Genomic DNA, 27,454 nt, shown 5'->3' with positions numbered 1-27,454 from the left:
GACAGCAAAAATTGACTGTTCATGTATCTGAACTAAAGGAAAGAATTGGACCTGAATGGCCTCACGAAGACAGGCCATCTCAAATCTTGTAGGAGTGTGGTCGATTCATCTTGGCAATTATATAAATGAAGACTCATTAATCGGACCCACACCCCCTACAATACCTTTTTTCACAAATAGGGTGTACCCACTACTTGTGTTGTCGTATAAACTGCTGGTTACGTTTCAAAATACATATTTCTTCCAAAATTTACATGTTATTTGCCATGATCACAACTGAATTATATCGCCTAGCTTTGACCAGTTCAAGTTTCGCGCGCTTTGTCGGTGGGGATTGGACAAAGTCGCTTTCGGGCACGACGCGACAAGCCAACAGTCAGACATGTTTCGTCGCGTCGTGTCTCAGGTCCGGTGGGGATCCAGCCTAAGGCTGTCTCGGGACCGCAGGTTGCCAGTGCAAATCCAAACATAGAAAATGTTTGGCACGCGAGTTGTTGATATATTAACATTATTCATAAACTGGCACTCCGCATACGAAACGTTGCCAACCCCTGACATAGGCGTTAAACGAATAAACGTCCATTATGAGGTTCCAAATCCAAGAACTTTTGAAACGCTTTCTATTAGCTGAAATGTCATGACGTCATAGCAAAATAAATAAAATCACTGTGAGGGAAAACCCCTGTTCTATCCCCCGGCAAATCACCGAGAACCCTATACAACCACAACCCATTTACATTTCTTCATATTTTAATACCATGTTTTTTGAGAAGTTTGATTGTTTTCAAAATATATCTCTGAACAGCTAACACAAGGATATGGACAGCATACTTATGAAATTTTGTTTTTTGATGTTGGTAAGTACAGTTTTTCTTAGGGACAAAGAATTGCTGTCGTCTGTCATGGCTGGTAATTTAAATAGAACAGAGAATAAATCATAAAAATAACGCTAAATTATAAAATAAAATTTAATTATAACATCATCCCCCCAAATGGTTCAATTTATTTATGTTATTTCATATAGTTTAGTTTTATTATGTTAAGTTTTTGTCCATTTAAATCAGGGGTGGAGAACCTATGGCTCGCGAGCTGGCGCTGGTCTAGAATCCTCGTTTTGGGTTTGGGTAGGTCAAGTATTATTATTAAATATAAATAATAACACTTGACCGACCCTCACCCAAACGCTAACCCAAATATTGTGCAGTGGTATAATAATGTTTTAACACTGTGGTAGGATTCCAGACCAGTGCACGCGAGCCATATATGGCTCTTTTTGTGACACCATTTGGCTCTTTTGATGATAGAATCTTGCTTGCAGATAACTCTAATAATCTGATCTATAATTTGCAGCATGATCTGAATAAAATTGCAAGTTTTCCGAACTTTATATTTACTTTTTTATTACACATAGTAGCAAATTTTAGGCGCTTCACACAATTGTCTTTATATCCAAAAGGCCCCATTCTTTCAGCATAACTCCATAATCAAAGCTGTGCAAACTTAGCTAATAAATTTTTTGTGCATATCATGTTCTGTCCTTAAAATGCGAACAAAATAAACGGCCCTGCTCAATTTACTGTTTTTTGTAAACCTAAACTATAACTAGATGCATGTCCAACCTATTACTTGATGTTAAAAAGTATTATATGGCTCTCATGAAAATACAACCAATAATACTGGACATGGATCTCTTAGCTAAAGGTATGACTCTCTTAGCTAAAAGGTTCCCGACCCCTGATTTAAATAATATATTCCTAAATATAAGTGGTGTCTAACATTCCTAATTAAAAGAGAAAAATAAACTTTCCGACCTGGCCCACAGGTAATATCTGCAGCTCACAAAAAATTGTTTAATTTAGTCATGGCTAAACATTTCCTACATTTCATTCTGTGTTTTGCACATTCCCCACCTACAATTTTATATTGAAATCTTAGAAATTTATGTATAATACAAAATAAAAAAGTTTTACAAATTAATAAATCTAACAAAATTCGAGTAGTGGCTATAGAAAAGTTCACAATAGAATCCCAAGGTATTCTAGAATAATAGGTTTTGAATCTAGTATATCTAATCCAGAATGTTAAATCAAAGTATGTTTTTAATTAAATATTTACCTTTATTATTTGTGGTGGACTAATCATAATATACACTTGGTGGGTTGCAAAAACAACAAATAATCTCAAAACTATTTGCCAACATATCTTTATTGTATTCGAAGAATTAAATTACAAATGTTTAACATTTGAAACAACTGCTTTAAGTGTTTTTTATTCATTTTTATTTTTGTGATACATAATTGCACACCAAAAAAAAAACATAAAAAAACACCAGGTTCTTGCCCAAACTTATTTTTTGGTCAGTATAGTTTATGCAACAAATAAGCTCTTCACAAATTTAGTCCAAGGCATTGAACTGTGTTAACTACAAACAGGATAATGTTAATTAGGCAGTCAAATAATATGATACAAAGACTACAAAGTTACTAATACAAGAAATGAGTTACTATTACTTGACCATTATGCTGTATTGTATTATTTTGCCCAGATTGGATTTGAATCTAAAGATCCGAATTCCACTTTGAATATCCCTAGTCACGACCTACTGTGTTGTGGTAGAAATACAGCCATATATTGGTTTTGTTATTGGTACATTCCACTTGATATGTCTACACCGATATTTTACTATAAAATATTATTAATGTTTTCTTAAAAAACAAAAAAATCCTAATTTTGGAGAGTTACTTTTAAATCTCAAAGAGTTGCTGTAACTGAGCTGTTCAACAGAATATGTCAATATTTTCTCGGGTATCTGCTCTCTGGTGATCACCTATACAGATCAAAGTTTTTTGACAATATTTAATTAAATTTGTTTATTAAAAAAAATATTATATGGTTAATTGTTTCTTTGTTCCTCAAAAGGTTTGGTGCCACATTTTATTATTTTGCCTCACCAGTTAACCTTGACATATCTTACATGTGACCTGTTTTCCGCTTATTTCAGGTAGCATGTTTACTTGATGCTGCATTAGATGAAATATGTCAACATACACTTCCAAATGAAAATGGGCACCAAGTAATATTGTACAAAGACTTTCACTGCTGTGGTTGCAATGCTGGGGAGTACACAAAGACCCTTTGCAGGTGAATGGTTTACTGCTAATGTTTTCATTTAACTTAACTTTAATATAAAGCTATTATACTTATTTTGTTGTACTCCTTATAACGTTTTAATTATATTTTTTATGGTTAAGCATGTATATATATATTTTTTTAAATATTTATAATTTTAATTACCGGTACTGTAAGTTCTAGTGTTAGTTGCTTTGCCTTACTTTAAAAATCTGACTTTTCAACAAAATAACATCTAACTGTCATGTAAAATTTAATATTTCCGACATGCAACCGTAATTACCATAAACATAAAAAGACAAAAAATGTAATATTGTCTGCACGAAACTAAGGCTACACTAAATCAAATGTTTTAATACATTTATGCCTTTACGAAGTGCAATCATTGGGGCACGTTTTAGTCAAACTCATTTTTATATAATTTCTTTCTTTTGAATGAGGGTACCTGTTTTAACTATGTTGACTTCAAATTTTAAATCAGAATTCACGCATTTTCCCACAAAAAATGCATGTCAACCACTGCATACATTTTTTATCCTTGTAAAAGCATCGACCATACTCTTTACTTCCGCAAGTTTTGTGGAACAGGTTCAAATGTGCCTAAAAAGTGACTTTCCAATTCATTTAAAATCCCAGTCATTAAAGTGTTTAATAGGCAGAATCTTTAACATTAGAACCTCAATACTACTTATGTTAATGAACGTCATGCATTTCTTTCCACCTCTATTCTTTCTTTTCAAATTGAGGCTCTTGAGTTTTTTCATTTGACGTCCTACCAATACACACTCTTTAATTTTTTTAAATGTATTCGCTCTTACAATGTTTAATGTAAAAGTGGTATTAGGGCCGAACACAAGATTTGCTTTTAATCTTGAGCCGAGAATACGAACAAATGGGTATTATGCCTTTAAGTCACCAGCAGGTCACAGGGACCATGTTATATATACATATATATGTACACATGCTACATAGATAACCCTTTTTGCATTTAAAACTGGCTCATCCATAGTTACAAACATTTCCATGAGATGCTAGTTTTCAACAAGTTTGATAACTATTCATCAATTTTTAAGTCCTTAAATTATAAAACTCCTAACTCAAGTAATATTTTTTACTACTGTGTGACATTATAAAATATTGTTAGGGTAGACTACACCCCTAAACATTGCTGAATTAAGAAATTTAATTTGTGTATAAATAACATCAGGCATAAAAAAACAATTATTTTGAAATAAAGGACTTGCTCTAGTTATGACTTGACTTGTTATTTGTTCAAAAATACTTTAATAAATTGACAAACCTTTTTTTCTGTTCCTGTTGGTTTCTTGCTACGAGAAAGGGATAATCAATTAATAAATACTTAAAAACCAATGATTTATTTTTCAAATTCTAATTGGAGCCGCTAGAAATATGCTAAGAAATTAGAGTTGTGGTTAACAAAACATATCCAAAGGCATAAGTATGGCTCTCTTGTTATGTTTTTGGTAAAACTAATTGATGCATTGTTAAACAAAATTATTTAGATAATAATTTTGTATTAAAACTAACAGTAGCGTTTTTTTTATTTTTAGTCGTGGAAATGTATCATCCACAGTTTGTAAATCTTGTCCGTTTGAGGATGACAATCCTAATATTCAATGGTACATGCCCCAGGGGCCTCACCTAAACACCACCTGTATTCAGTCCCTGGTTAGCTGCCCAAAAGGCCTCACTAGAATCAATGGAAATAGAACCACTCCTGCAAGGTTTGTTCAGAAAGATGTTATAACTTGCAATTTTCTTTATTTAAATCAATCACTCTTGATAATATATTTTTTTCAGTTGTGTGAAGATTCCCCCTGAAAAAGGTACGTAAGAGTTTATTATTAAGTATTTCAAGTGCCTTTGTAAATGCCTAAAAAAGCCGAAAATAGAATCAGTCAGCCTAATAGGGATTGCTGCATTATGTTTGTACATAACACTATTTGAAGGGGATCATATACTTGGATTGTATAATTAATAAAATCTTTGTTCTAAATATGTCCACAATATATATGTGATTTATCCCTTCTAAAGTAATACCGACTAACCATTAAAGCACACTTATTGTTCAATGGGTTAGTTCCTAACCCGTTTTACAAAGAACTTAACTAAATAAAATATTAATTTCAAAAAAGTGAATAATTATAAATGAAATGTCCTGCTAATTAAGCTCTTGGTTTCAATGAATAAAATAAGATTAATTTACTTGTTTTTTATAGTCCAACTTATTATATACCAAACAACTATAATTAAGTAAGAATTTCTAAACTTGACTTGTTATGGGTTATAAGCTAACCCTAAGTTACAGACATGCTGAACTCTTGCTGTTCATCCACAAGCTATAGTAAAGAAAGGCTTAAAAGTTTAAAAATTACTTCAAAAATGTGTACCGAGCAGTCTAGTATACAAAAAACACTAAAGGCTGTGTGTAGAGCACAGACACACAAAAAAATCAAATAAAAATATGTGACATGGTCTCACAAAAAAAGAGTATTTTTTTCTGGTAAAGTGTACCTGTAAAAATTTGTTAAACCGGAACGCAGATCTAGACCTTTCTGGCTTATTTTCACAACTGGTAGAAGATGTGCCTATAATTTTTGTAGAAAGTGTTGCCATCACCATTAGCTATATTTTATATTGTTTTTTACCACATCAAATCAACTTTAAATCTAAAATCTGCCGCTAGTGCTGCGAGATGTTATTTTTCTCATTAAGAGCATGTGCTTTTATTAAGTTAACTGTAGAAAAAACACAAAAGTCACATGAGCTATCGTATCACCCATTTTTCCTCATGTAGGCACATGTCTGATACCTTGCAAATTGTTATTTACAATGGGGATTTTGTTTAAAACATCAATAGAAACTTGCTGTCAAAGCATATTAACACACTTAACTGTTGATAAATATTAAAAATAGAGGTCCAAACAACAATTTAGTTTTAGTTTATTGACAGAACATTCATGGAGTAATATTTCTATTTAAATACAAAAATTAAAGAAATATTCATATATATATATACTTTTTATATTTCTAGGTATTCCTTTTCCATGTGATGTTATCATTGTTACCTTCTTGGGTGCAATTTTTTGTCTTTCTTGTGGTTATTTTATCTGGGTAAGTCCTGCGAAATTTCCCTTTTCTGATGGATTTATAACTTACCATAAAACACAGTAAAATGTAATGTAATTTTAAATGTTTAGTTCTTTAAATAAGTAAATTGTTAATATTAAATCATAAGCATATGTGATATAACCCAATTAAATCAATCTCTTTACAAAGCATATATTGCTTTTTTACAGAAAAAGTTTGGAAAAGAAACTACAAGGGAATCACATGGGTAAATGAGTTGGTTACTGATTTTCTTATTTTGTATTGAAATGTTAATCAGTGGTTATTAAACTTTTTTATGAGTATGCCCTTTCTATACCTTTAAATAATAGGGGCCTCAAGTTTAAAACAAGCGTCCCAAACTTAAATTGCTCTGAGGGCCAAATAAAGCCATATGTGGATTAAACCATTAGTTGCAATACACCAGACCAAGAATTAAAACAATTTCAAAGATATTACAGGCACCACTTGAAACTTCCTTACATAATCTCTAAAAATGATTAAAGCAATCTATTTTTGCACAAATGCAATAATATTTTGGAACACTATATACGGATTTGTTCATAAGTTTAATGATTTAAAGTGTCGCTTTTAACGTCTATTTGGGCCGTTATTTTCATCATGCAATAATATTATTTTCTTAATTCATTAGCAATGATGTTTCCAGTATTTTATTTGATATATATTTGCAAAAAATGTGAAAAGATTTATTTTTTGTTTAAAAAAATATATATCTGTTTAATGTTTTAATGCAGAGATGCAACCTTTTGGGGCTTGCAGCACCCTACAGAAATTATAAATAGTTCACGGCACCATTGCTCGTATTTCTATTACGTGGTTAACTGTAACGTTACAATAAAGGAGATTGAAACAGCACATAAACTGTGCAACAATGTTTGATAAACTCAAAAAGCTTTCCAATAGAAAAACAATTAGAATCCTAAAGAACTTGAATACTTCTTTGCACCCTTGAGTGTTAAAAATGGTACCCTAGACTCTAGGGTAGGGCCAAGAGTGCCATGGCACCCCGGTGTAGAATCACTGTTTTAATGGGTAAAGATTGTGGGTAACAAATTGGCATGAGTTTAAATTAAGCATCTGGGAATAACTAGGTCAAATGTTTCTAAAAACTAAATAATTACTTTATTCATATTAGTTTACGTTTACAAAGTAAACTACAATGGGGCATGACCTACTAAGTAGTTTAATGTGAACTTTGATAAAGGCAAAAAATGAGATTAATTTTTTTTTTGTATTTCAGAAGCAATTCAAGAGATTCTGTGGTAAGTAGACAGAATTAAACACATAGTAAAATCATATCTATGGCCTTGTATTTCATAAAGTCCATATATTGCTTTCCTGGTCCACCAATGCCCCCTAGCATCCTAGTATTATTATGCCTTTTGTACTAATGATATACTTTATTGGGTTTAATCCAATTATTAAATTTTGTGGGCACCTCACAACAGAAGGATAAAATATGCGCATAAAGAAATGTGTACAGTTTTGAATGAAAATCTTTGTTATTTCTCAAGTTCTATGACTTTTGCTTTTCAAATTTGAAATTTTTATTGTTTATAAATTTTTAAACAAATATTAATAACCTATCCAATCCATGCATACCTGGCGGCCAGGTCATGGGTCTTCTTGAAGAGTAGACTCGTATCATGCAATGGGAGTCACTTAGGGCATGTTTAAATTTTAAGGCCGATTTTATTTAATTGTTTGGATAATTGTCTGATTGCTGACTAAGTTAGGTTGCCTTGAGTAATGTGTAAAAATTGCTGATCAATATCTTGTTTGCTTCCGGCGATTGTACATGACGAAATTTCAAGCTGCATGCTTCTCTTTGGTAGACACAGGCATCCCGTCCAACACTATTATAAATTCAGATAATTAACAAGATGAAATATCTTGCTTCCTGATCAAAGGCTCTTAGGTTTACAAAGCGACTCTTCAAATAATACATTGTTACCATCGATTAATTTTATTTGGTCCTAAACATTTTAACAGAATGCTGATGAGAATGGTGAACAAAGCAGCCTTGTAAATAGACAAAACTCCTCCACCGTGACTGGTGGTGAAACTATATGTGATACTGGTTTTAATACTGAAACTACTAATGATCAGCACGCGTTTGGTGACAGTGAAGTTAGTGTGATTGCCAACAAAGCCTCACCAATGGAAACTTCCAGACAAGAACTTAGTGAGTAGGGATGTGTTATACTTTATATTTTATTTAAATACTGATACCTGATATTTCGGCAATACAGTACTACCTTTAAAATTACAATACTACCTTTAAATTAAGAACCTTTGAAACAGTTATTCAAAACCTTTTTGTTGAGCCCCCTTCAGTTTTTAAAAATCTATGTGACCCCAAATTTTAGGGGTAATTAGACTTAAAGTATGCTTCGGCCATTGATTGAAAACAATACTAATCAACACAAACACGACTGGTTCACTGAAGTAAATCCAATCAACACAATTGTTAGATTGGCGGTCTTGCTCATTCTACTGCTAATATTTTAGTTTATATTGTTTTTTTCTGAGCAACTTTTCGTTTAACAAATAGTACATGACGAGTGGCGACCCCCTGGTTGGGAACCACTGCTTTAAAATAAAAAACACAGTTATTATTATGACCGCATTTCGTCCACTGAGGAGAGTCTTAAAATATCTCTTGTTATGCATGCGTCAACCTATTAAAAGGTAGAATTGAAATGTACAATAGAAAATTTAACCGACTTATATAATTTTGAAAAAAATTTATAAATTCACTGCATTTCATACCAATCAAATATGACTGTCTAAATTCCATTGGTGTTGGATCAGTACGAATATAACACCTTGGTATGTGATGATCACGGATTCACCACTTGGTATAAATGTGATAACAAATCGTCCAACTAAATATGTATTTATTTTTTGGAGAATATCATGGTTTTTATTCCCAATTGTTACTATTTTTTTTAAACAATTTGTTGCCTATTTGCTTAAATGTTTACACTAGTTTATATATTTTAGTGACAAATATTAAACAAGCGTTGTCGGAAAACATGGATGAAGAGGACTCTTTAAAGTTCTTTAGAAACTTTGGACTTACTACCAGATATATTGATGATGTTAAAGGTAAGTAATCTTTTAATAACTAGGTTTAAAATGATAAAGCCAGATAAGTTTAGGTCAGACGAGACCGACCTTCTGTTTTAATGCAGCAATTTTTATTCACTTTCAGAGGAAAAACTTTTTGTTGCTTTAAAAAAGATAGTTTTCATAGATGCACACAAAAATATAAAAGAAATAAAAATCATTGCTTTGTTTAGGTTTTCTTGAATTCCTTTTTAAGTTAAAAAAATATATGTTTTAATACGTTTAATTGTGCATTACACCAGTGCTCTTTAACCGGTGTATACAGTACGGCCTAGGGTTTATCAAAATATGCATGGGGTGCACAAGTTAAAAAAGGTATACAAGGGTGCATCACAAACTTTTAATGAGCCATTATTATTTGACATTTTTAATGACAAAATAGTCATTAAAATAATCTCCGCTCTTTTCTCACGATTGTTTGGAAGCTGTTTTATGACATGCAATAGTATTCGCAAGCAGCCTGCAGCCATAATCCAACTCTTACCGACAGTGTGTAAAACTTCGGCAGCTCCCCTCAGTTTAATTGACATGATGATGTTAATATGCACAACGATTTTTTATCGCTTTTAACCTCAGTTTACCTTTTAAGTAAACAGAGTGCATGAGTTCGTTACAACAACTTTAAGGGTTCACCAAACCAAAAAAGGTTGAAGAGCACTGCATTACACTATTGTTGGCTCATGCTGCTTAGTTTGGCCAACTTTGGTTCAAGTTTAGTTTATAGAAAATCGATGTAGTCAAATGCTTTTATCATTATTGATAATAATAATAATATAATTAGCGTATATATTTTTTTCGATAGTGACTTAATTTGATGTGTATTGTGCTAAAATGCCATAAGTTTCAACCTACATCCTATCTAGCTAGGCATTTTGGCACATTTAGATATATATTTTTAATTTTTAAGCTTATTCTACATTTTAAGATTTTTCTGTTTCAGGCCAAAGTTTTGAAGAACGTTTTATACGGCGCTTCGAAATGTGCGAGAAAAACAAAAGTGGCGAAATATTAGAATTTACTGCAACAAAAATCCTGGAATACTTTAAAAGGAAGGATCTTACCACATATCGCACTATTGTCGAAAAAGCCATGAATCGCGTTTGAACAAATTAAGTCCCTTGATCAAAATGACTGACTGAGAAGAACCCAGAAAATGATGCTTTATTTTTAAAAGTTACTGTTACACCGATACTTAATCCATGTATTAACTTATATTGCACTAGAACAGTGATTCCCAACCATGAGGATGTTTTAAATTTTAAGGGTGCTAAGAGATGGTTATGAATTTTTAAGATTTTGTTTTGTGCTCAATTGGTAAGTCTCTAGTAATTGTTTGTGTATAATTGGACAACATTAAATCAAGAAACATAGTTCTACATTTTGTTTAGTTGATGTATGTTGTTCCAATTTTGTTTAGTGTGCCATTAAACAAAATCACGTTTCAAAAATACTTGTAAAGCTGCCGCAATTGACATTATGCAATCTGTAGGAAGCTGTAAGCCAAAAACAGTTGGGAAGCACCGCCCTACGATATCCCATTTTAGTCAAATCTCAAAATGTTTATTTGCCGTTGGAGTACTGTCCCATATTGTTAGCTGTCTAACCTTTGGTATATTAAGACCTGAAGTTTATATAATGGAATAAATCCTCGTGCCTTACTGCGTGATTTACTAGTATTTTTTATTAACGTTTTTAAGAAATTGTTAAATAAAATTTTAGTTTTTAGTAAATATTTGCCCAATTTTTTTTAAATTTTGGTAAAATTAATCTGCATTTCGATCTTCTTTTTTTATCTGACCTGCACGCTTAACAGCAGGTCGCAGTTGCATGTTTAAGTTTTTAACGTGATATGTGGTGTATTTACTGTTTCAGCCTCTAAAAGTTCGTGTTTTTTTATTATTATTCATATTTTTGTTTCAATTTTATAATTATCCTTACAAACGGTTCTCTTGGTTTTATTGAACGTGTTTTAAATTCATATTGCGAAATTGTTTCCCGGTGCTTTTATCGTAAGTAGCCCCTGAATTTGCCACGAGAGTTAGTGTTTGTGAATTTAAGTCCAGGGTCACCAAACTACGCCCGCGGGCCATATCCGGTCCGCAGAATTTAATCTATCGGGCTGCGGCATAATTCTTTAAGACAAAGTATATTTGAAATGCTGTCCGATGCAATTTTAAACTAAACTTTACTAAAATTTTAAATGTTACCGCAAAGTGTTAAGGCTCACTTATGTTTAGTTGCACAGTCTTTTATGTTTTGTTCGTTCCACGATAACCAAATTAATACGACACAAAATTTTATGTCCGGCTCGCGAAAACAGTCACGTGTTTTTTGCATTACAATTTCCAAAATAACTTGTAGCTCCCCGCCCCAAGACAACAAATTATTAGCGATATATTTCAAGAGTCTTGTTGCACTATATGTTTTGGTAATTTTGACACTTAGTGAAACGTGCACTTTGTTTTTCCGAAATACAAATATTGGAGTTTCAACGTGTGGATGTACAAAGTGGTAAACGTGGTGCTCGCAAAATACAAAATTACATCTGTTGTTTGAAGAATGCGTGGTCCGATCGGGACTCGGGACGCGGCACGGTCAAGTGATTTGGCAGTCGGATTTTAGTTGAGTAAAGACGACTAAGACTTTCCCCGAGTCCGACGTGCGTTTGCGCAGTGGAATTTCGAATCTGAGGCAGCACACTGTAAATCGCGTAAGTGTAAAATAATAGCGTGGGTGGAATATTTTCCTGCTGGCTCGATGAGTGATGTTAAACCACTTTGAGTGGATTGCTGTATAGCGTATATTAAGTACATACCTACTCACTTTTATTTCAGTCACGCAGTTAGGTGGGATACAGGGTTGTGGAGTCAAACACTGGACTATGGGCTAAAAACACTCCGGACATATTTTCCCTTTAAGACAGATATATACTGCGCAAATATTTTTTAAATGATCAAAACAATTTTTAAGGCTAAGTTAGTAGGGACCCACATCAGATCAGTGTTTTTTTTTATATGGGAGCGAGTCGTGAAAATTAGAAATAACGTCACATAGTGGCGTCATGAAACACATATTCTCAAGAAACTTGTGTTCCCGGTTGAACTCGAAAAAAAACAACTTAATCGAGTATAAATAGCCTACATTCAAGGATATGGCAACAAAGCGGTCGCGCGAAAAAACATCTTGTTTAAAAAGCGGAATACGTGATGCCCTGAGCACACAATCAAGATTCGTGAACTACTCGCTAATTGGCATTTATCAATATGAATTTGTAAAAGTCATTGACCTTACAGCGGTTGCTGCACAGAAATCACGTAGAAAAATACAGTGCGATTATTCTGATAAATTTCAAGATGAAGAGGTGTTTCCTAAAATACAATGGCGATGTCGCAAAGAGGTTATAGATCGGCGCAAAGCGCTAAAAAAGTTTTAACGTGACATAATCGGCAGAAATTGCACTTCTGGATAGGCGTAAGTCCATGCTGCGCTAGCCTTTGGCACAAGAAAGTGTGTAATATAATTGATTTTTGTAAGCCGCCTAAATTTTTATCATTTAGCCTACCTTGCTAAGGATTTGATCCGTGGGCCGTAGGTTGATTTAGAATGACTGAAATTATAAAACACAAGCTTGGTATAATAACAAGCCACATATTAGATAAAGAGCAGTTAAAATATTAACAGCAGTATACTTACGAATAATAACCAATTGTTTAGTTTGCCGCAATCAGACTATTTTAAATTGGTTATTTAGACATTTTTACAATGCGTACAAACAACAAGTTGATATAAACCAGAGGTTTCCAACGTGGGCGGTACCGCCCCCTTGTGGGCGTTGGCGACTTACAAGGGGGCGTTCTGTTTCATTTTCAAATTTGGTGGGCGCTGAACGCACATAAGGGGGCGTTACATGAAAGTACTGATTGCAAAATTTTCTAAAAGGTTCACATAAAAATAGTGACAAACAGCATTGTAGGTAACTTTTAACCTTATGGCAACTTACGTACTGCGAACATGTAGTAGTTTCCCGACCATTGTTACGTAATAATTGGCTTTCTTATGTTAAGTTGTTCGATGTTGTTGCGTTTCACCGTTTTATACGCGGCAAAATGTTTGTATATTTAAAGCAGGGGTTGCCGCCGATTCGGCCAGTCGCGACCCTTTGACAACTAGACATGAGTTCATTTAAAATACTTTTTGACTATTTTACGTTTGTACGGTAGAAACATTTTCGCGCTTCGTGGGAATGATCTTTCTACGTCCAGTTTGTTTACACATTTTAAAGCTGTTTCTGGACTAGATCAGCGCTTCTTTACCGTTGCGCAGTGGAAGGCTACCAAGTGCGTCACGGAAAAACGGAAAACGGATTAAAAAATATTACAGATATATTTTAACATTTTTTGGCAATGTAATAATAAAAACTAGCAGGAAATTTAAAAGAAATGCCGGTATACCCCCAAAAAATCGCGCTCGCTTCGCTCGCCAGGTGCGCCCGGACTTAAAAACATTAACAAACACTACACTATCTATTAAGGTAAACGCGTTTCCTCAAAGTAGCTTTATACACTTTTCATTAGTAGTATGGATGAAAAAATGCGGCCAACGGAGAACCATCTGAGTTTGGTTGGCGACTAGAAAAGGTTGCCGACCCCTGATTTAAATTCTTTGGTGCAGAAACCTTTTGCTTGTCGCGGGCCAAACCAACCTTAGCAAGTTCTCGGCGGGCCATAATAAATTTGGTTGTAAAAACGTGTGATTTTCAAGCAGTCTGAATCGGGGTCCGACTTAAATGTGTTATGCAATTGAATACAAATGCTGTGTGTTTTATACCAAAAAATAAGCAAAGCGCAAAAAAAATGCGTTTTTTAGTTTAAATTGGACCTTTCCTTTGCATTTTCGAACGGTTAAAAAAATATAAGCCGTGGCCTTGTGTCTAGTTTGAAAGAGGTGGCGGGTCGTAGGTTGCCGACCCCTGGTTTAATGGAACATTAAAAAGAAACGCGTGAATTGCAAATTTAATTTCTTAAGTTTTATTCTGCAAATTTACTATAAATAAGAATAACTTTTTTAACCGCAGGATTCACTAATGTATTTAAACCAGGATTAAGTGATGATATACTCTTGGTATTGCCAAATTGACAATTGGGGAATACACTTTGTCACTGACACTTTAGTTAAAGTGATTTTTGTCGACCAGAGAGAATGCGTTTGGCCTGTGGTAGAACCTGAATGGGTGTATATATTTGGCCATTGTGTATAAAAGTGTTGCACCTCCCTGTTTTATGGGTTGTATGGGGTAAACATAGAATACTTGGGACCATGAGCACCTGACCATTTTAAACAGTATCAATCAGAAAAAATAACGTTGATTAGTGCAAAAAAAAAAAAAAAACGTTGATTAGTGCAAAAACTAAACCGTATTAAGAAATAGTAATTACGCGGGTCAATCTACACTTATCTCTACCATTCAAGCTCTCTGAAAACTTTTATTTTTTCTAGTTCTTGAATAAACAATTTGTTGAACACAATTACGAGTTACAACAATAAGTACAAAAATATCTAATGGAAAAAAGTAAACGTTAGCTTCGTCTGTATGAGATTTCTAGGTAATTGGAAAGAATATGGTATACATTCATTATTCAAACAGTGGATAACAATACTAATTAAGTGGTGTTTTTTGCGCAGTTATTACTGTTAAAAATAAAATAAATATAACTTGCAAAATATCAAATTATTTTTGAACAAGATGGTAATGAAGTAGTTAACAGCATTGCCTAGTGTACATAATACAGACAAATGGCAGTAACGAAATTTACATTGTACACTAGCCAAACGTTATAACTAAGCAGCGTAACGCTACAACAAATAAACGTTCTGTGGCATTTTTATAAATCGGTTGTTTAGTCAATTGAAAATCAATTTGTGTAAAATTGCTCAAAGTAGACTTAAATAAAAAAAAACGGTCGTCTCTTGTTTCAACTTAATAATATCCACAAAGGGAAAATGCCAATCAGAAACTGGAGCTCGCATATGGTCAAAGGCTTATGTCAAGAGGAAATAATTAAAATACTGTAAGTGTGCTTGCTGTACCGTCAACGGCAAGCGTTTTTCTTCATAAAGCATCGTTGACTGTATATAAAGTGTCATTCAAACACATAAGACCTATAGTACCAAACATAAAGATAAGTTGCTGAGTGCTAACCACTTCATACTTTACTAGGTTACTGCATATATATAAATATAAATAAAGGATGTACAAAAAATTTTACACGTTTACAGTTGCGTTTAAAATATTTCCCTTTAAAATCCTACCATCAGCACCAAAGTATGTTTTCAAAAAACAATGGCTAAATTCGTTGTCTGTTCAGCTAAATCCATTAACGGTTGTTTTTATTCGTTGTCATTCTAGACACCGTTTTGTGTAAGGCGAGCTAAGTTGCTGCTATCGACGCAAATAGTAATCAAGCTTTCAAAACGGCTGCTGTTCCGGCAGGCTTCTTCAGTGCTGCTTTTCGACTGCGAGCATAGATTCGTAGAAATAGAGCGGCGAAGACGATTGTAATTCCGAAAATGCCGAGGGCACCAACCGGGTGACCGTAAATAAGGCAGGACAGCAGGATGGCGAACGCCTGTCGGAGCGTCATTATGATCGTAAAAACGATGGCCCCGAACTCCGAGATTGTGTGGAAAATAAATAGCTGACCGACGGCAGAACAAAACTGTAAAACGCACCAATTTTTTTTTAATTAGAAACGTATTGCAACTTGAAACAACGAAACAAAAAGTCTAACTCAACGTTTAAAATAGATAGAAATCGCTCTTCTGGTGTAAACGAAGTATAAACTGACGTTTACTATTTTTACCTTTTAAAATATTCGTTTATTTATTCAGGTACATAGTTCACTATATTAGCAATGCTATTTTAGCATACATTACTACACAAATATATCTAGCGCATTACAATATTCCCTTACCGATAGTATAACACTGTGCATTGCAAAATCCCAATGTCTAGTCATAAAGCCAAATGCCTGGAGGAAAGCTCCCTGTTCGAGCAATGAGATTGAAGTGAAGATACACGAGAACAAATTCACGCCAAACATCATCTGAATTGATGACATCTTGTGGGTTTTGAACAGTTCGCCCTGCATGGCAAGTTTAAAGTTATATTATTACACACTTATACTTTGTCACAGATTTTAATTCAACTACAAATTTACTTTTTTGGTTATAAGAGACTTGGGACAACATTGATATGCGACCAATTTGTTTGGGCTCAGGTTGTAACGTAACAATTTTACAGCCCTAACGCTAAACCAGGGGTTCTTGAACTTTTTAAACTAAACTGGTTTTAAATTATGTTAACGAAAAAGACTTTTATTGCTTAAAAATTATTATGTAAATTGGTTAACAAAAGCATTGCATGCCATAAAAGGTCCTACACATTTTTACAGCATAAAACATTCGCGTAGGTATATAGTTTAGTTATTTTTCTAAGCATCTGACTAAAACAATTCAATTTAGAAATGAAGTTTTGCTAAGGAAATGTCATAAGATCAAATACGTATCAGTTTATTTGTGGGTTTTTAGGAAACGATAAAGCAAATAAAAATCCTATCCATAACATGTCCTAAAACACTCTCTGGTAAAATGTCTAACTTATTGTGTGCATAGAGCCATTTTATGGGTTATAATGGCAAATGTGTAACAAAAACTGTCACAAAACATATCAAAATGTCATTACCTAATGCCAAACGTTTTTTATGACCCCATATTGTAGCATATGGTCATTGGTCGGCGACAATGATTGATGAACAGTTAAATGTATCACAAATCCCATAAAAATGTTTGTTAGTGTTAGAATATTTCCTGCATACAGTGCATTTGTATTCATGTAAAAAGCACAGACTTGCTTTTTAAAATCTATTTATATGCAGGTTAAATCATTAGCCAACAACAACTATGGAGGACAGAATTCGCAAGCAGCATGTAGCATTTTTTAAATGTTTTTTTTATCTGGACGAAATTTTAATTTAAATATTCAATACCAAACTTGCACAGCTTAAGTTAATAACACAAAGTTTTACAAATCAAGGTAAATGTGCACATTGAAAACTGAAAAAAGGAAGATATTGCTGTTAAACACATTGCTGAAGCAATGTTGCCCTTTGTTAGGTCATCCTACAGAATATGTACTGTACTCATTTAAATGGCATAAAATAAGAACAACTTCCTCTATTAGAAGATTAGAAATAAAACAAACCATTATAGCATTACACATTTAACCATAGAAATACTAGCAGATTGACATAGTTTAAATTGTTTTGAACAGGCATGTAGAGAAAAAATTGTTAACATATATAAAACAATGACTATATGACATAAAAATTTGCAAACAAAATCCAAATAAACTTAACGCTGAAATGTTACTGTGTTATATAACAACTACAACTAAAATTGTTATACATCAGAAAATATATATCATTATAATCTCAAAAATTACCAACCAACAGTTTAGTAAGAAAATAAATCAAACAATTTTAAATACAAAATATCCACTAAAACTAATCAAACAATACTACTGCAAGGTATTAAGTTAAAATCATCTTGAGTTTAATTTTTGTATGGCTACCCCCTTATATTTGTATGGCTGCCCTAAACAATCCATATTGCAACTATTACAGAGTAGACCAACAACTGTCTAAACTGAATGTTTTGTAACATTACTATGTGTTGTAGCAGTGGTGACAATTTATTTTTAACAAAGGGCCACAGCTACATGACAAGCCGAAATGTTATGGAGGAAGAAGCCAAAATTCTGAAAATACAACATAAAGTGTGATTTCTTTTAAAAAAGCTGTTTGACCAGCTAGCAATAGTGGGAAAAAGTTGGGATGCGTAACATGTGCTATTTATTCAATTAAATATTCTAAAATTGAAAAAGGCTTCATTCGAAATAAAAAAGGTTTCTTTTGTGGAAAATGAGCCAGTCAGATGTAGTTTGCCTTGGGCTGCATTATAGTCAAACTTACCTGCCAGTTTGAAGTGAAACTGTCGAATGTCATATAGCCAAGCATGAGTACCAGACCAGAGACAAGAATAAACGAAGATAGTGTGACTGGCTCGCCAACCGAATTACTGTGGGATTCTCCTTGTGACAGAAGGAAGAAACTGATCCCCATTGAAAGCATACCAGCTGTAATCCACTCGTACATCTCATACACATTTCCAGACACCACTTTGCCCATCAACATGACTGGAATGACTTTACAAGCTTTTCCAAGGACCTTAAAAAAGAAAAGTTGTAAAACAATTGTAATTTGGACTGCAAACTCAATGGTAGTATAAAATGTGAAAAAAAAACTGTGTTGGCTTTATATGTCCCGTGTTATTTTAGAGGGTACCATTTAATTTGTAAAATAATTAGAAACAGCCTCCAATAGCCACAATTTTAAATACAATGGACTTTTTCAGTGTTTTAAGTTTTGAATATAAAAAAATTTAAACAATTCCCAATGTAAGTTTAACTGAATAGCTGTAATACACTAACTAAGTATTTTGTACAGTGTGCTAAACACGTGGCGTAACCTAAAGTCCACCTGGGTTGGAAAGGAGACATATTTTAAAGCTTCGTATTGAAACCAACTGCTCATTATGTTTGAGAAAGAACAGTAGGAAAACTTGTAGAGAGGACAGTTGTGTCTTGGTTGCCTTGCCATTGCAATGTAAGTTGCTGCTACACAAAATGCAAGAAACCTAAAATAAACAAGTTAAGGTTAACTCTTAACTGAAACAATCATATAAATAATGTTTATATATTGTTTTCTTTTCAGTGATCAGTACACATTATATTACGATGGATGCCTTTAAAAAAATTTACCAAAACTGTAAGCCTAATAAGAATTATGTTGTGAGTTTCAACCTCACCACACGCTAGTTATTTTCTAGCCTGGCCTCGTTTGCATGATAAACCCGATTGGCCTTAAGAATGATTTTGGTAAGTGTTTCTGAAGGCATCTGATGTAGCATAAAACTTTAAAATGTATAATTAATGACATAATATTACTTAAAATACAATTATCCAACTAATTTTGAAAATGCAGTTTTACTTTGTCAATAACATATTTGGGAAAATTACCTATTTACGAATACAAGAAATTGTGAGTTGGAAAACTTTTCCCCAGATTGAGTTTCTGTTTTTCCATATTCAAGAGTCATGATCCTTTCTTGGATAACGCCCCAGGTGAGATACGAAACCTACAAAGAAACTACTAGGTTATCTGACTATAGTAAAAATGTCAAATGTGACATATCAAGCTATAGCTGTTCTATGAAATCTAACTTGGTATATAATAAATAAAATAGATATATAGGTTAAAGGTATATACGGTTTACTAGGTGTGAAGAAATCTTAAAAAATTAAACTTTCCTTAAAAGGAATCAAATAGACTATCAAAATGAGTTTAAAAAACAATTCAAGTTCTTGACAAATACTAAAAAAATACAAATTATTGCAACATATTTTATACCTGTAAACCAATTGCATAAAATACTAGCTTAATTGTTCTCTTGCCCACAATTGGACTATCTGAATGAGATTGAGAAGGACTTGTGGTTACATCTACAGCATCATCTCCAAAAACACAACTCTTCACACACGGAAAGCACAAACCACTACCTATACAGAAAAATATATAAAATTTGTTATATGAAAAGACCAATCATAAGTTTCATAAGTAGGCACACGTCTTGAATCCTTCCACAGCGTTATACCAAATGATTAGATTATCGCACAATATTTTGGTTAGGGTGTCGGTTAGTGTTTGGTTGAGGGTGGGCCAAATACTGTAACTTAATAGCATTGCTTAACACACCCAAACTCTAACCCTAACCCAAATAATGTCGTTGTGGTATATAGGATTGAAGACCAGCGACCATACGTATGGTATCATTTTAACAATTAAATATTTCTTTCAATCAGACAATATTCTCACCCCTTTCATTGTATTTTATCTTTTTCAAGTATTTTATAAGCAGATAAGCCGGTAAAATGACGGTCCCGTAGCCAAAAAGGTTAAAAATGAGGCGAAACAGCCAGAAGTCCTGCCATCTTGCAGCAGAAGCCCGTAGTTCTCCTTGAACGATCGGTGGGGCAGCTACAATTGTGGTCAAGTACAGCAAAATTGCTAATACATATTCCACTTTAAAATGATGTTTTTTCATATTTAATCTTACTCTATTTAAAACGTTACGCTCGAGCCAACCACAATGAAAACTAGAAATTCGAGTTAATTTTCGCCGTGTTGTCAAGGTGGAACCGTTCCCACTCAAGCGGAACGTGGATAACATATTTATAAGCGTTTTTAGATTTTCTATTACCAGTGATTTTGGAACGTTTTATTACAACCTTCAATTAGTTATGCATTAAAAATTAACAATAAAATTTCTTTAATTTTATTTTAAATTTTTCGCACTACTTAAAATATTCGCACAATTTTTTTATTATCCCCTTACGGGAATTACCGCAAGTGAAACTTTCCTAGACCAAGCTGCACAGAGCAATGTTAAAAATAATAGCTCCTTATCATATAATACGTAGAATTTTAAGAAATCAACTGACGCCGTTATTAAGGTCCTATTCCAGAAAAAAATGTTTGATATATACTTCATCAAATACAAATCCTTACGACAACCTTGCTTTCGAAGATTGGATGTACGAGAAGGTGGATTTTCGCAAAGTAGACTGTCTGTACATTTGGCGAAACCGACCATGTGTTGTTATAGGAAGACATCAAAATCCATGGAAAGAAACCCAAATCTCAAGTATATGTTCATTGTGTTATAGTATTTTAATTAATGTTTTCCATATAGTGTTTTTAAAGTTGATAAATGAAATATAATCAGAAACAGTGTCTGCATGTGCAGGTATAGATGCATTGAAGTTGCATTTTATGTCATGGTAGTGACAATATGTAGGCTATATAGATCACAAAAACATGTTTGAAATTACCTAACTGAGTGTATTTTAGTAATATTGTTTTCAGAGGCGACACTATCGAGGTATTTTAAAACAAACATTTTCTCATATTTTCAGAGATTGAGCAGGATTCAATTGAGTTATGTCGAAGAAACAGCGGTGGTGGAGCTGTATATCATGACCTTGGTAATGTCAACTTTACATTTTTTACTGACAAGGAAGGTTACAACAGAAAGCAAAACTTGCAAGTTATAATTGATGGATTAAAATTTAAATGGCCTTTTCTAGATATAACCATCAATAAACGGGACGACATTGTTCTTAATAAAAAGTAGGTCTACATTTTTCTTTAATCACACATTTTTAACAGGTTTTTTTTCACCATTGATTTATTTATTTTTTTTCACTGTATGTTGTAATGTTCTACTTAAGTATTTATAAACTAAACAATACTTTAATTACAGTTTCAAAGTATCAGGTTCTTCAGCAAAACTTGGGCGTCTAAATTCTTATCATCATTGTACACTTCTCCTAAACTCCAACAAAGACAGTGTCACTAAATACCTCACAAGATCACCTTTTGAAATACACTGTACTTCTACAAAAAGCACCCCTTCGACAGTTATGAATTTAAGCGACGTCAATCCTAATATTAGTTATGAAAGTGTTTGTACTGCTGTTTCAGATATATATGCTGACAAACATTCAGAAGCACAGCATTACAGCATTAATACAAGAGATGAAAAGTTACTCCCGGGTATACTTCAAATATCTGAAAAGTTGAAAACTTGGGACTGGATTTATTCGAGGACACCAAATTTTACTGTTAAAAATAGATTTGATGATACACTTTATGGTTGTGGTCTTGTGAAAATTGACATTAAAAAAGGTGTTATTGAAAAAATCTTTATTATTTCTGACAATTTTAATGATAAAGAAATTGTAGCTTCAGTATTAAATGAACATTTGCTTGGTCTAAAGTTTGTGTGGATGGACATTTCTAAGTGCATTGATGACCACGAATTACAATTTCAAACACCAGAAATCAAATTTATTTGTTATCTAATATTGCAATTACTGGAATGATTTTTCAATTCATCATGGAAATTTGTTGACTTTATGCACACTCTTTTGATCAACATAAACCATACAGTATTTATATAATTTTATTATTGTTTATCGAATAGTTCTTTTAGAAATAAAGAATATTTGTGATTGTTTTTGCAACACACATTGTCGTAATATATTTTCGAAGGGTTTACTGTATTATGAAGAATGCTGAAACCTAGCAATAAAAACTTATATACGTACTTCTTAAAAAACTGCCGAGTCACAACTCTAAAAACAGCCTGTATTCCGCCAATTTACGTAACTAAAACAACGTGGATATCCAGCAATCCACTTATAGGGGTGTCGTATAATTCATTCACTCACAACACATGGTTGGAAAATATTCCACCATATGTCATTCCACCTTCACAGATTTCAGTTGTCGGCCATATCAGTTTTAGAATTTGGTACTGCGCATGTCGGACTCCGCAGCCCTGCTCCTGAGTCAATTTAACTAGAACAAAATATAAGTTGCGAAACCTTATCTTAGATATGTTGTTTCCGAAAACAAAGATGTTTTTTGTTGTCAATTGTCAGGTGGTTTTAACGCCGCAAAGATCTCTGTAAACAATAAAATGTTTTAAAAATCTTAACACGACGTTATCGCTTTATTAGGAGCGTGCCAACCGATTTACTAAGTTTATAAAGTGAAGCTAAAAATCTTTATTCCAAATTTCGATTTGAAACTTTTTCGTGTCCTATATTTGAAACTTTCGTGAGATTTTGACAACCTTTTGTTGAATGTATATTTTAGGCAATTTATCTTTCACGAAATTTTTATTTGGTTATAAAAAAAAACAATATTTCTTAAAAGCAGCTCACTGGTCCAATAACACCAAAATTTTTCATTAGCATGTGTAGCACCACTATGTTCTACATATGTTTAGCCGTTTGATCTCATGGTTTTCCTGCTTAGAATTTCACCGAAGTAGCCTAATGCTAGTCAACAACTTTAATACGTTTTTTGTTACACTTTTTCAATGCGACCGTAGTTAGCGCCTTGTAAAATATCTGTCGAAAATGCAATTAGCAATTCATCTGGCCAACGCAATTGTTGTTCGCTTCGCCCAAATTTGTAACAGACAACGCCGCTATTTTAACGCAAAACACCTCTCGTTTTTCAAGACGAACGCACTGCTTGTTTATGCCCTTTATACGAACTTTTGACATGGTTTTTGAACAGCTGAGAAGACAATGGCTAATTAATTGCCCAATTATCTTGTTAAACGCTTGATATCAAGGCCCTACGTCTCTTTCTAAAATCAAAATCCATCGCATCATTAATTTAATTCAAAAGAACGGAATTCTCTTCGCACAGAAAGTTTTCTAAGGTTATGTTCTGACGTAGGCCTAACTATATGACGATGTGTAGTGTACGAAGTGTTGCAGCTTATCTCAGTACAGATTGAAATTAAAGAACCAGTATGGGACTTAGATTACGGGCACTTTTCTAGAAACGAAGAAATTTCGTGTTGTTTCACCTTATTGTACAAGCGTAACTTTTATCATCACAAAAACAAGTTAGTTCAGGCCTAAAATTTGAAACTCTTGTAGGACGTTTCCGTTATAATCCTGGTAAACGTATACGATTAAACGTTTGGGTTTAAAAATGAACGTTATGTGAACCTTCCTAAGATAACTTTTACTTCGTTGTTACAAACGTTTAAAATCCGTAATGTTTAAACGGCAAAAAAATCAAGTTGCGACAAAACATTTCCTATAATGTAGCCAACAAATGAGAAATGTGAATGTCTATGTATGTCATTTAAAAATAGCGTTTTAAATGTGATTACAGGCTTTACTGACTTTTTAATTTATGTTATTAAAAGTGGACATCACGAGTTTTATTTAGTTACTTCAGGTAAATTTTTATAAAATCATATGTGATGCCAAAATTAATCTGTTTCATTCGGCTATACGTTTGAGCTGCGCTCGTTTTAAATCAGGGGTCGGCAAACTTTTTCTAGTCGCGGCCAAAACCAAACTTAGAGAGGTCTCTGCGGGCCGCACAAAATGTTAAGAAGATTTGTGTTCGGCCTATTACAATGTTAGAACAATTGTGAACCAGACAGGCCTCGGTTCATTATTTTGCACCTAAAAACGAGATTATTTAATTTAAGGAAGTGGTAAAGTGTTGGTGCAAAGCGCAAAAAACGTTTTTTTTTAATTCGAGTCCATTCGTCGTCATGCAATATTTTTGAATACGTTTTCTGTTTGTCCGCGATGCACTTGACAGCCTTCCACGGCACAACGTTAATCTTTCAGAAGACAGCATCAAAACGCAAATACGCCTAACTACGCATGGAAACTTTTAAAGTCGTTATCACTTTCAAACTTTTAGAGTTATTAGAATGATGGTTTAAGGGCCACATGTTGTAATAACAATTTGCTAGTGGAAATGTATTACCGTCCGCAAAGGACTTGCTGTATTTCATTAGGCCCTGCGACAAGGAAAAGGTTGCCGGCCCCTGTTTCCGCATGCGCCATCTGATACACAGTAATTAATGTTTTGTTTTTAGTGTTATCTCACCAAAGAGCGGTAAACCATAAGGGCTCTGCACACCAGACGCGGTTGACGGTGACGGCTGGCGATAAACGGCGGCAACGGTTGATCGCGTTTCTTCCGCGCAACGTTTGACGCAAAAACAGCGTTCACACCAGCTATGCGTTTGGCGACGCGACGACTTATTTATTAAGACAAATATCTTAGCAATGTGAACAATTTGATTTTAAAGCCCAGTAAGGATCTGCATTACCTTTGCTACATATGAACCTAGTGCTTTTCATTCACTGTTTTGTTAAATTTGTTTTTGTACATATTCAATAAAGCAAACAAAGCTTTTGCACATTTTCATGTTTGACAAGCCAGAAACAGTATAAACATTGGATGATAATACAGAACATCAAATATAATGAGGTAACAGAACACCATGAGTACACACAATTAACGCTTGGAATATAAAAAAGTACAAAAAAGCATATAAAAATACAAGACACTATACATTGCACAAAAATGATTGATACAGGATAGAAAAGAGAAAATACAAAGAGGTGACAAACACCAGGAGTATATGAAATTGAAAACAACTAGACTGTACAAAAGTGCACATAAGCATACAAAAAATGCAAGACACTATACATTAGTATATGTTAAGTTGAATTAATTGAAACCAAACAAAAAAAATACCATCTTCTGGTGTAGCTTCATCTTGTGTGAAACAATAATTGGACTGGAGGTTTGGGGAAAGTTGCCAACAGTCCTATGAGAAACCACAGTTGTTAACAGGGCACATTTAAAACATTTATATTAATTTTAAAAATCACTCACACTTTATGCGTCAAATGCTCTTGCAAAAATTTAAGAGCCTCATAGTGCTCCCACCCTGTAAATTTGCAGCAGCAGCACCACTTTTTTGTGCATTTTTTCTTCCTCTTTTCTTTAGCAAAGTGGTATCTCAAACTCTTTCAGCGCTTCATGCAAGTTTCAACTGCAACATTGATAATCGTATCATGATCAAAATAATTTACCGGATATCAAGTCTTACCTGTCTGGCCAGTTTGTTGGGCAATATGTTTCCACACATTTTCTTTCCGCTTTTGATCCTTGTACTGGCTGCTACCAGAATCATATATACAGGGAGAATCCTGAACCAATTGTATCAGCATTTCATTGAATTCCATTGTTTTTTTAAGCAAAAGTTTATCTAAATAGAAGTCTACCAACACAGCACCAAAATAATGAAATCAAACCAACATTATTGCACCTTTCATCGTGTCTTTTATTTTTTTGCGACCCCTTTTCAAAAAAAAATATTAGGGAAAGACAAACTGTACCCTTACCATAAATAAATATTACATAAACCTTCTATCCTCAAGCAAACTAACTTAAAACAACGAAATTGTCCCGTTGCAACAAGGTTCTGCACACAGCTCTTCAGTCTGCAAGTAGTGCGGCTGACGGAAAAGTTAAATCTGATTTAACTTTGCCGTCAGCCGTTTCAAGCGAAAAAATCACGCCGTCACGGCATGACGCCGTCTGGTGTGAATACCCCGTCGCTTGCCGTCGAACGCAAAAACGCGCCACTTGCCGCCAACCGCGTCTGGTGTGAATCTTGCTATACTGAAAAGCAAAATGAGGTTCATACGACTTAACATGCTTGTGAGAATGATAAAAAACTCTAAAATGCAGTTACGCAATGTCGTTTTAGGACATGGCTTCGTGAAAAACGAACAGTTTTTAACCGGCACGTCAAACCAGCAATATTTATTTTTGCCGCTTTGGACCGTTCCGGTTTACCTCTGCGACGGGGAGCCTAAAGCCCGATTCCCACTGGCGTCGTAAGCTCGTCGTTAGGGCCTTCTGATCCGACAACGACGAACGTTAACGACGGCCAATGCCCACTGCGTCAGAGCATACGCAGAGCGGCTGTTTTTAGCGATGCTTACGACGCGTTAAGACGAGCTAACGACGCTACGACAAAGTAGAGTCTACTTTGCCGGGCCTACGTAAGGACGTCGGGAGTGAAGTAGGCTAGTCAAATCATGGTCTGACTTGTATTTAGTTTTAACCAAGCATAATAATAGCACAGGACAAACAAACAGGGTCAAAGTATTTACAACTTGTATTGTCAACAACTGATTAATAGTCATACATTTATAAAAAAGCAAACACACCTTTAGTTTGCATCATTTTACATAAAAAATGTCTTTATATATCAAACAGACTCTTCAAAGCGCAGATTTGACTATTATTTCGACGCATTAAAAATCAAAGCACATCGCACTGTGGGAAGTGTCACAACGAGCGGGCAAAACACAGTGGGTGTCCAACATTCCTTGCTAAACAATAAGGCCAAAGTGCACGAGGGAGGAATTTCAAGCAGATCCTGTAGTCGCCAGGACGTAAACCCGTTTGACAGTTGTTGTGCGTTATCAAATATGGAAACCCTAGATTAGTAT

The 27,454-nt window shown here is 33.9% G+C and overlaps 3 protein-coding genes and 1 pseudogene across 3 annotated transcripts; 2 read left to right on the top strand and 2 right to left on the bottom strand.

Moving 5' to 3' along the window:
- The first annotated feature begins 713 nt into the window (after positions 1 to 713).
- Positions 714 to 11,933, top strand: LOC146140764 (uncharacterized). Its single transcript, XM_083391500.1, has 10 exons — positions 714 to 857; positions 3,002 to 3,141; positions 4,701 to 4,874; positions 4,951 to 4,976; positions 6,185 to 6,264; positions 6,450 to 6,487; positions 7,520 to 7,541; positions 8,272 to 8,464; positions 9,286 to 9,390; positions 10,352 to 11,933. The coding sequence occupies exons 1-10, from the start codon at positions 819 to 821 to the stop codon at positions 10,513 to 10,515; spliced, it is 981 nt and encodes a 326-aa protein (XP_083247626.1). The 5' UTR covers positions 714 to 818; the 3' UTR covers positions 10,516 to 11,933.
- Positions 11,934 to 14,874: 2,941 nt separating this feature from the next.
- Positions 14,875 to 20,711, bottom strand: LOC146140763 (adenosine 3'-phospho 5'-phosphosulfate transporter 1-like). The gene is made up of 7 exons (XM_083391353.1): positions 20,403 to 20,711; positions 19,938 to 20,086; positions 19,547 to 19,665; positions 19,008 to 19,164; positions 18,441 to 18,695; positions 16,383 to 16,553; positions 14,875 to 16,127 (listed from the first exon to the last, which is right to left on the bottom strand). Exons 1-7 carry the CDS (start codon positions 20,629 to 20,631, stop codon positions 15,870 to 15,872), a joined length of 1,338 nt encoding a protein of 445 aa, XP_083247479.1. The 5' UTR covers positions 20,632 to 20,711; the 3' UTR covers positions 14,875 to 15,869.
- Positions 20,712 to 20,966: 255 nt separating this feature from the next.
- LOC146140762 (lipoyl amidotransferase LIPT1, mitochondrial-like) lies at positions 20,967 to 22,610 on the top strand. The gene is made up of 3 exons (XM_083392130.1): positions 20,967 to 21,231; positions 21,503 to 21,716; positions 21,850 to 22,610. Exons 1-3 carry the CDS (start codon positions 20,970 to 20,972, stop codon positions 22,469 to 22,471), a joined length of 1,098 nt encoding a protein of 365 aa, XP_083248256.1. The 5' UTR covers positions 20,967 to 20,969; the 3' UTR covers positions 22,472 to 22,610.
- A 2,972-nt stretch (positions 22,611 to 25,582) lies between these two features.
- On the bottom strand, positions 25,583 to 26,176 carry LOC146140761 (transcription factor Adf-1-like; annotated as a pseudogene).
- Between the last annotated feature and the right edge of the window lie 1,278 nt (positions 26,177 to 27,454).

This window comes from Ascidiella aspersa, chromosome 6 (assembly GCF_963924565.1).
Source record: "Ascidiella aspersa chromosome 6, kaAscAspe10.2, whole genome shotgun sequence".
NCBI lineage: Eukaryota > Metazoa > Chordata > Ascidiacea > Phlebobranchia > Ascidiidae > Ascidiella > Ascidiella aspersa.
The sequence above is the reverse complement of the archived record's forward strand: the minus strand, read 5'-3'. Positions and strand labels throughout refer to the sequence as shown.

Coding starts and splice junctions, on each gene's coding strand:
- LOC146140764 (XM_083391500.1), top strand. CDS start 819: ATGGACAGCATACTTATGAAATTTTGTTTTTTGATGTTG. Junction 8,465..9,285: donor AACTTCCAGACAAGAACTTA/GTGAGTAGGGAT, acceptor TATATATTTTAG/TGACAAATATTAAACAAGCG. Junction 9,391..10,351: donor ATATATTGATGATGTTAAAG/GTAAGTAATCTT, acceptor TTTCTGTTTCAG/GCCAAAGTTTTGAAGAACGT.
- LOC146140763 (XM_083391353.1), bottom strand. CDS start 20,631: ATGAAAAAACATCATTTTAAAGTGGAATATGTATTAGCAATTTTGCTG. Junction 16,554..18,440: donor GTTTCACTTCAAACTGGCAG/GTAAGTTTGACT, acceptor CTTGCCATGCAG/GGCGAACTGTTCAAAACCCA. Junction 16,128..16,382: donor TGCACAGTGTTATACTATCG/GTAAGGGAATAT, acceptor TGCGTTTTACAG/TTTTGTTCTGCCGTCGGTCA.
- LOC146140762 (XM_083392130.1), top strand. CDS start 20,970: ATGTTAAAAATAATAGCTCCTTATCATATAATACGTAGAATTTTAAGA. Junction 21,232..21,502: donor GAAAGAAACCCAAATCTCAA/GTATATGTTCAT, acceptor TCATATTTTCAG/AGATTGAGCAGGATTCAATT. Junction 21,717..21,849: donor GACATTGTTCTTAATAAAAA/GTAGGTCTACAT, acceptor CTTTAATTACAG/TTTCAAAGTATCAGGTTCTT.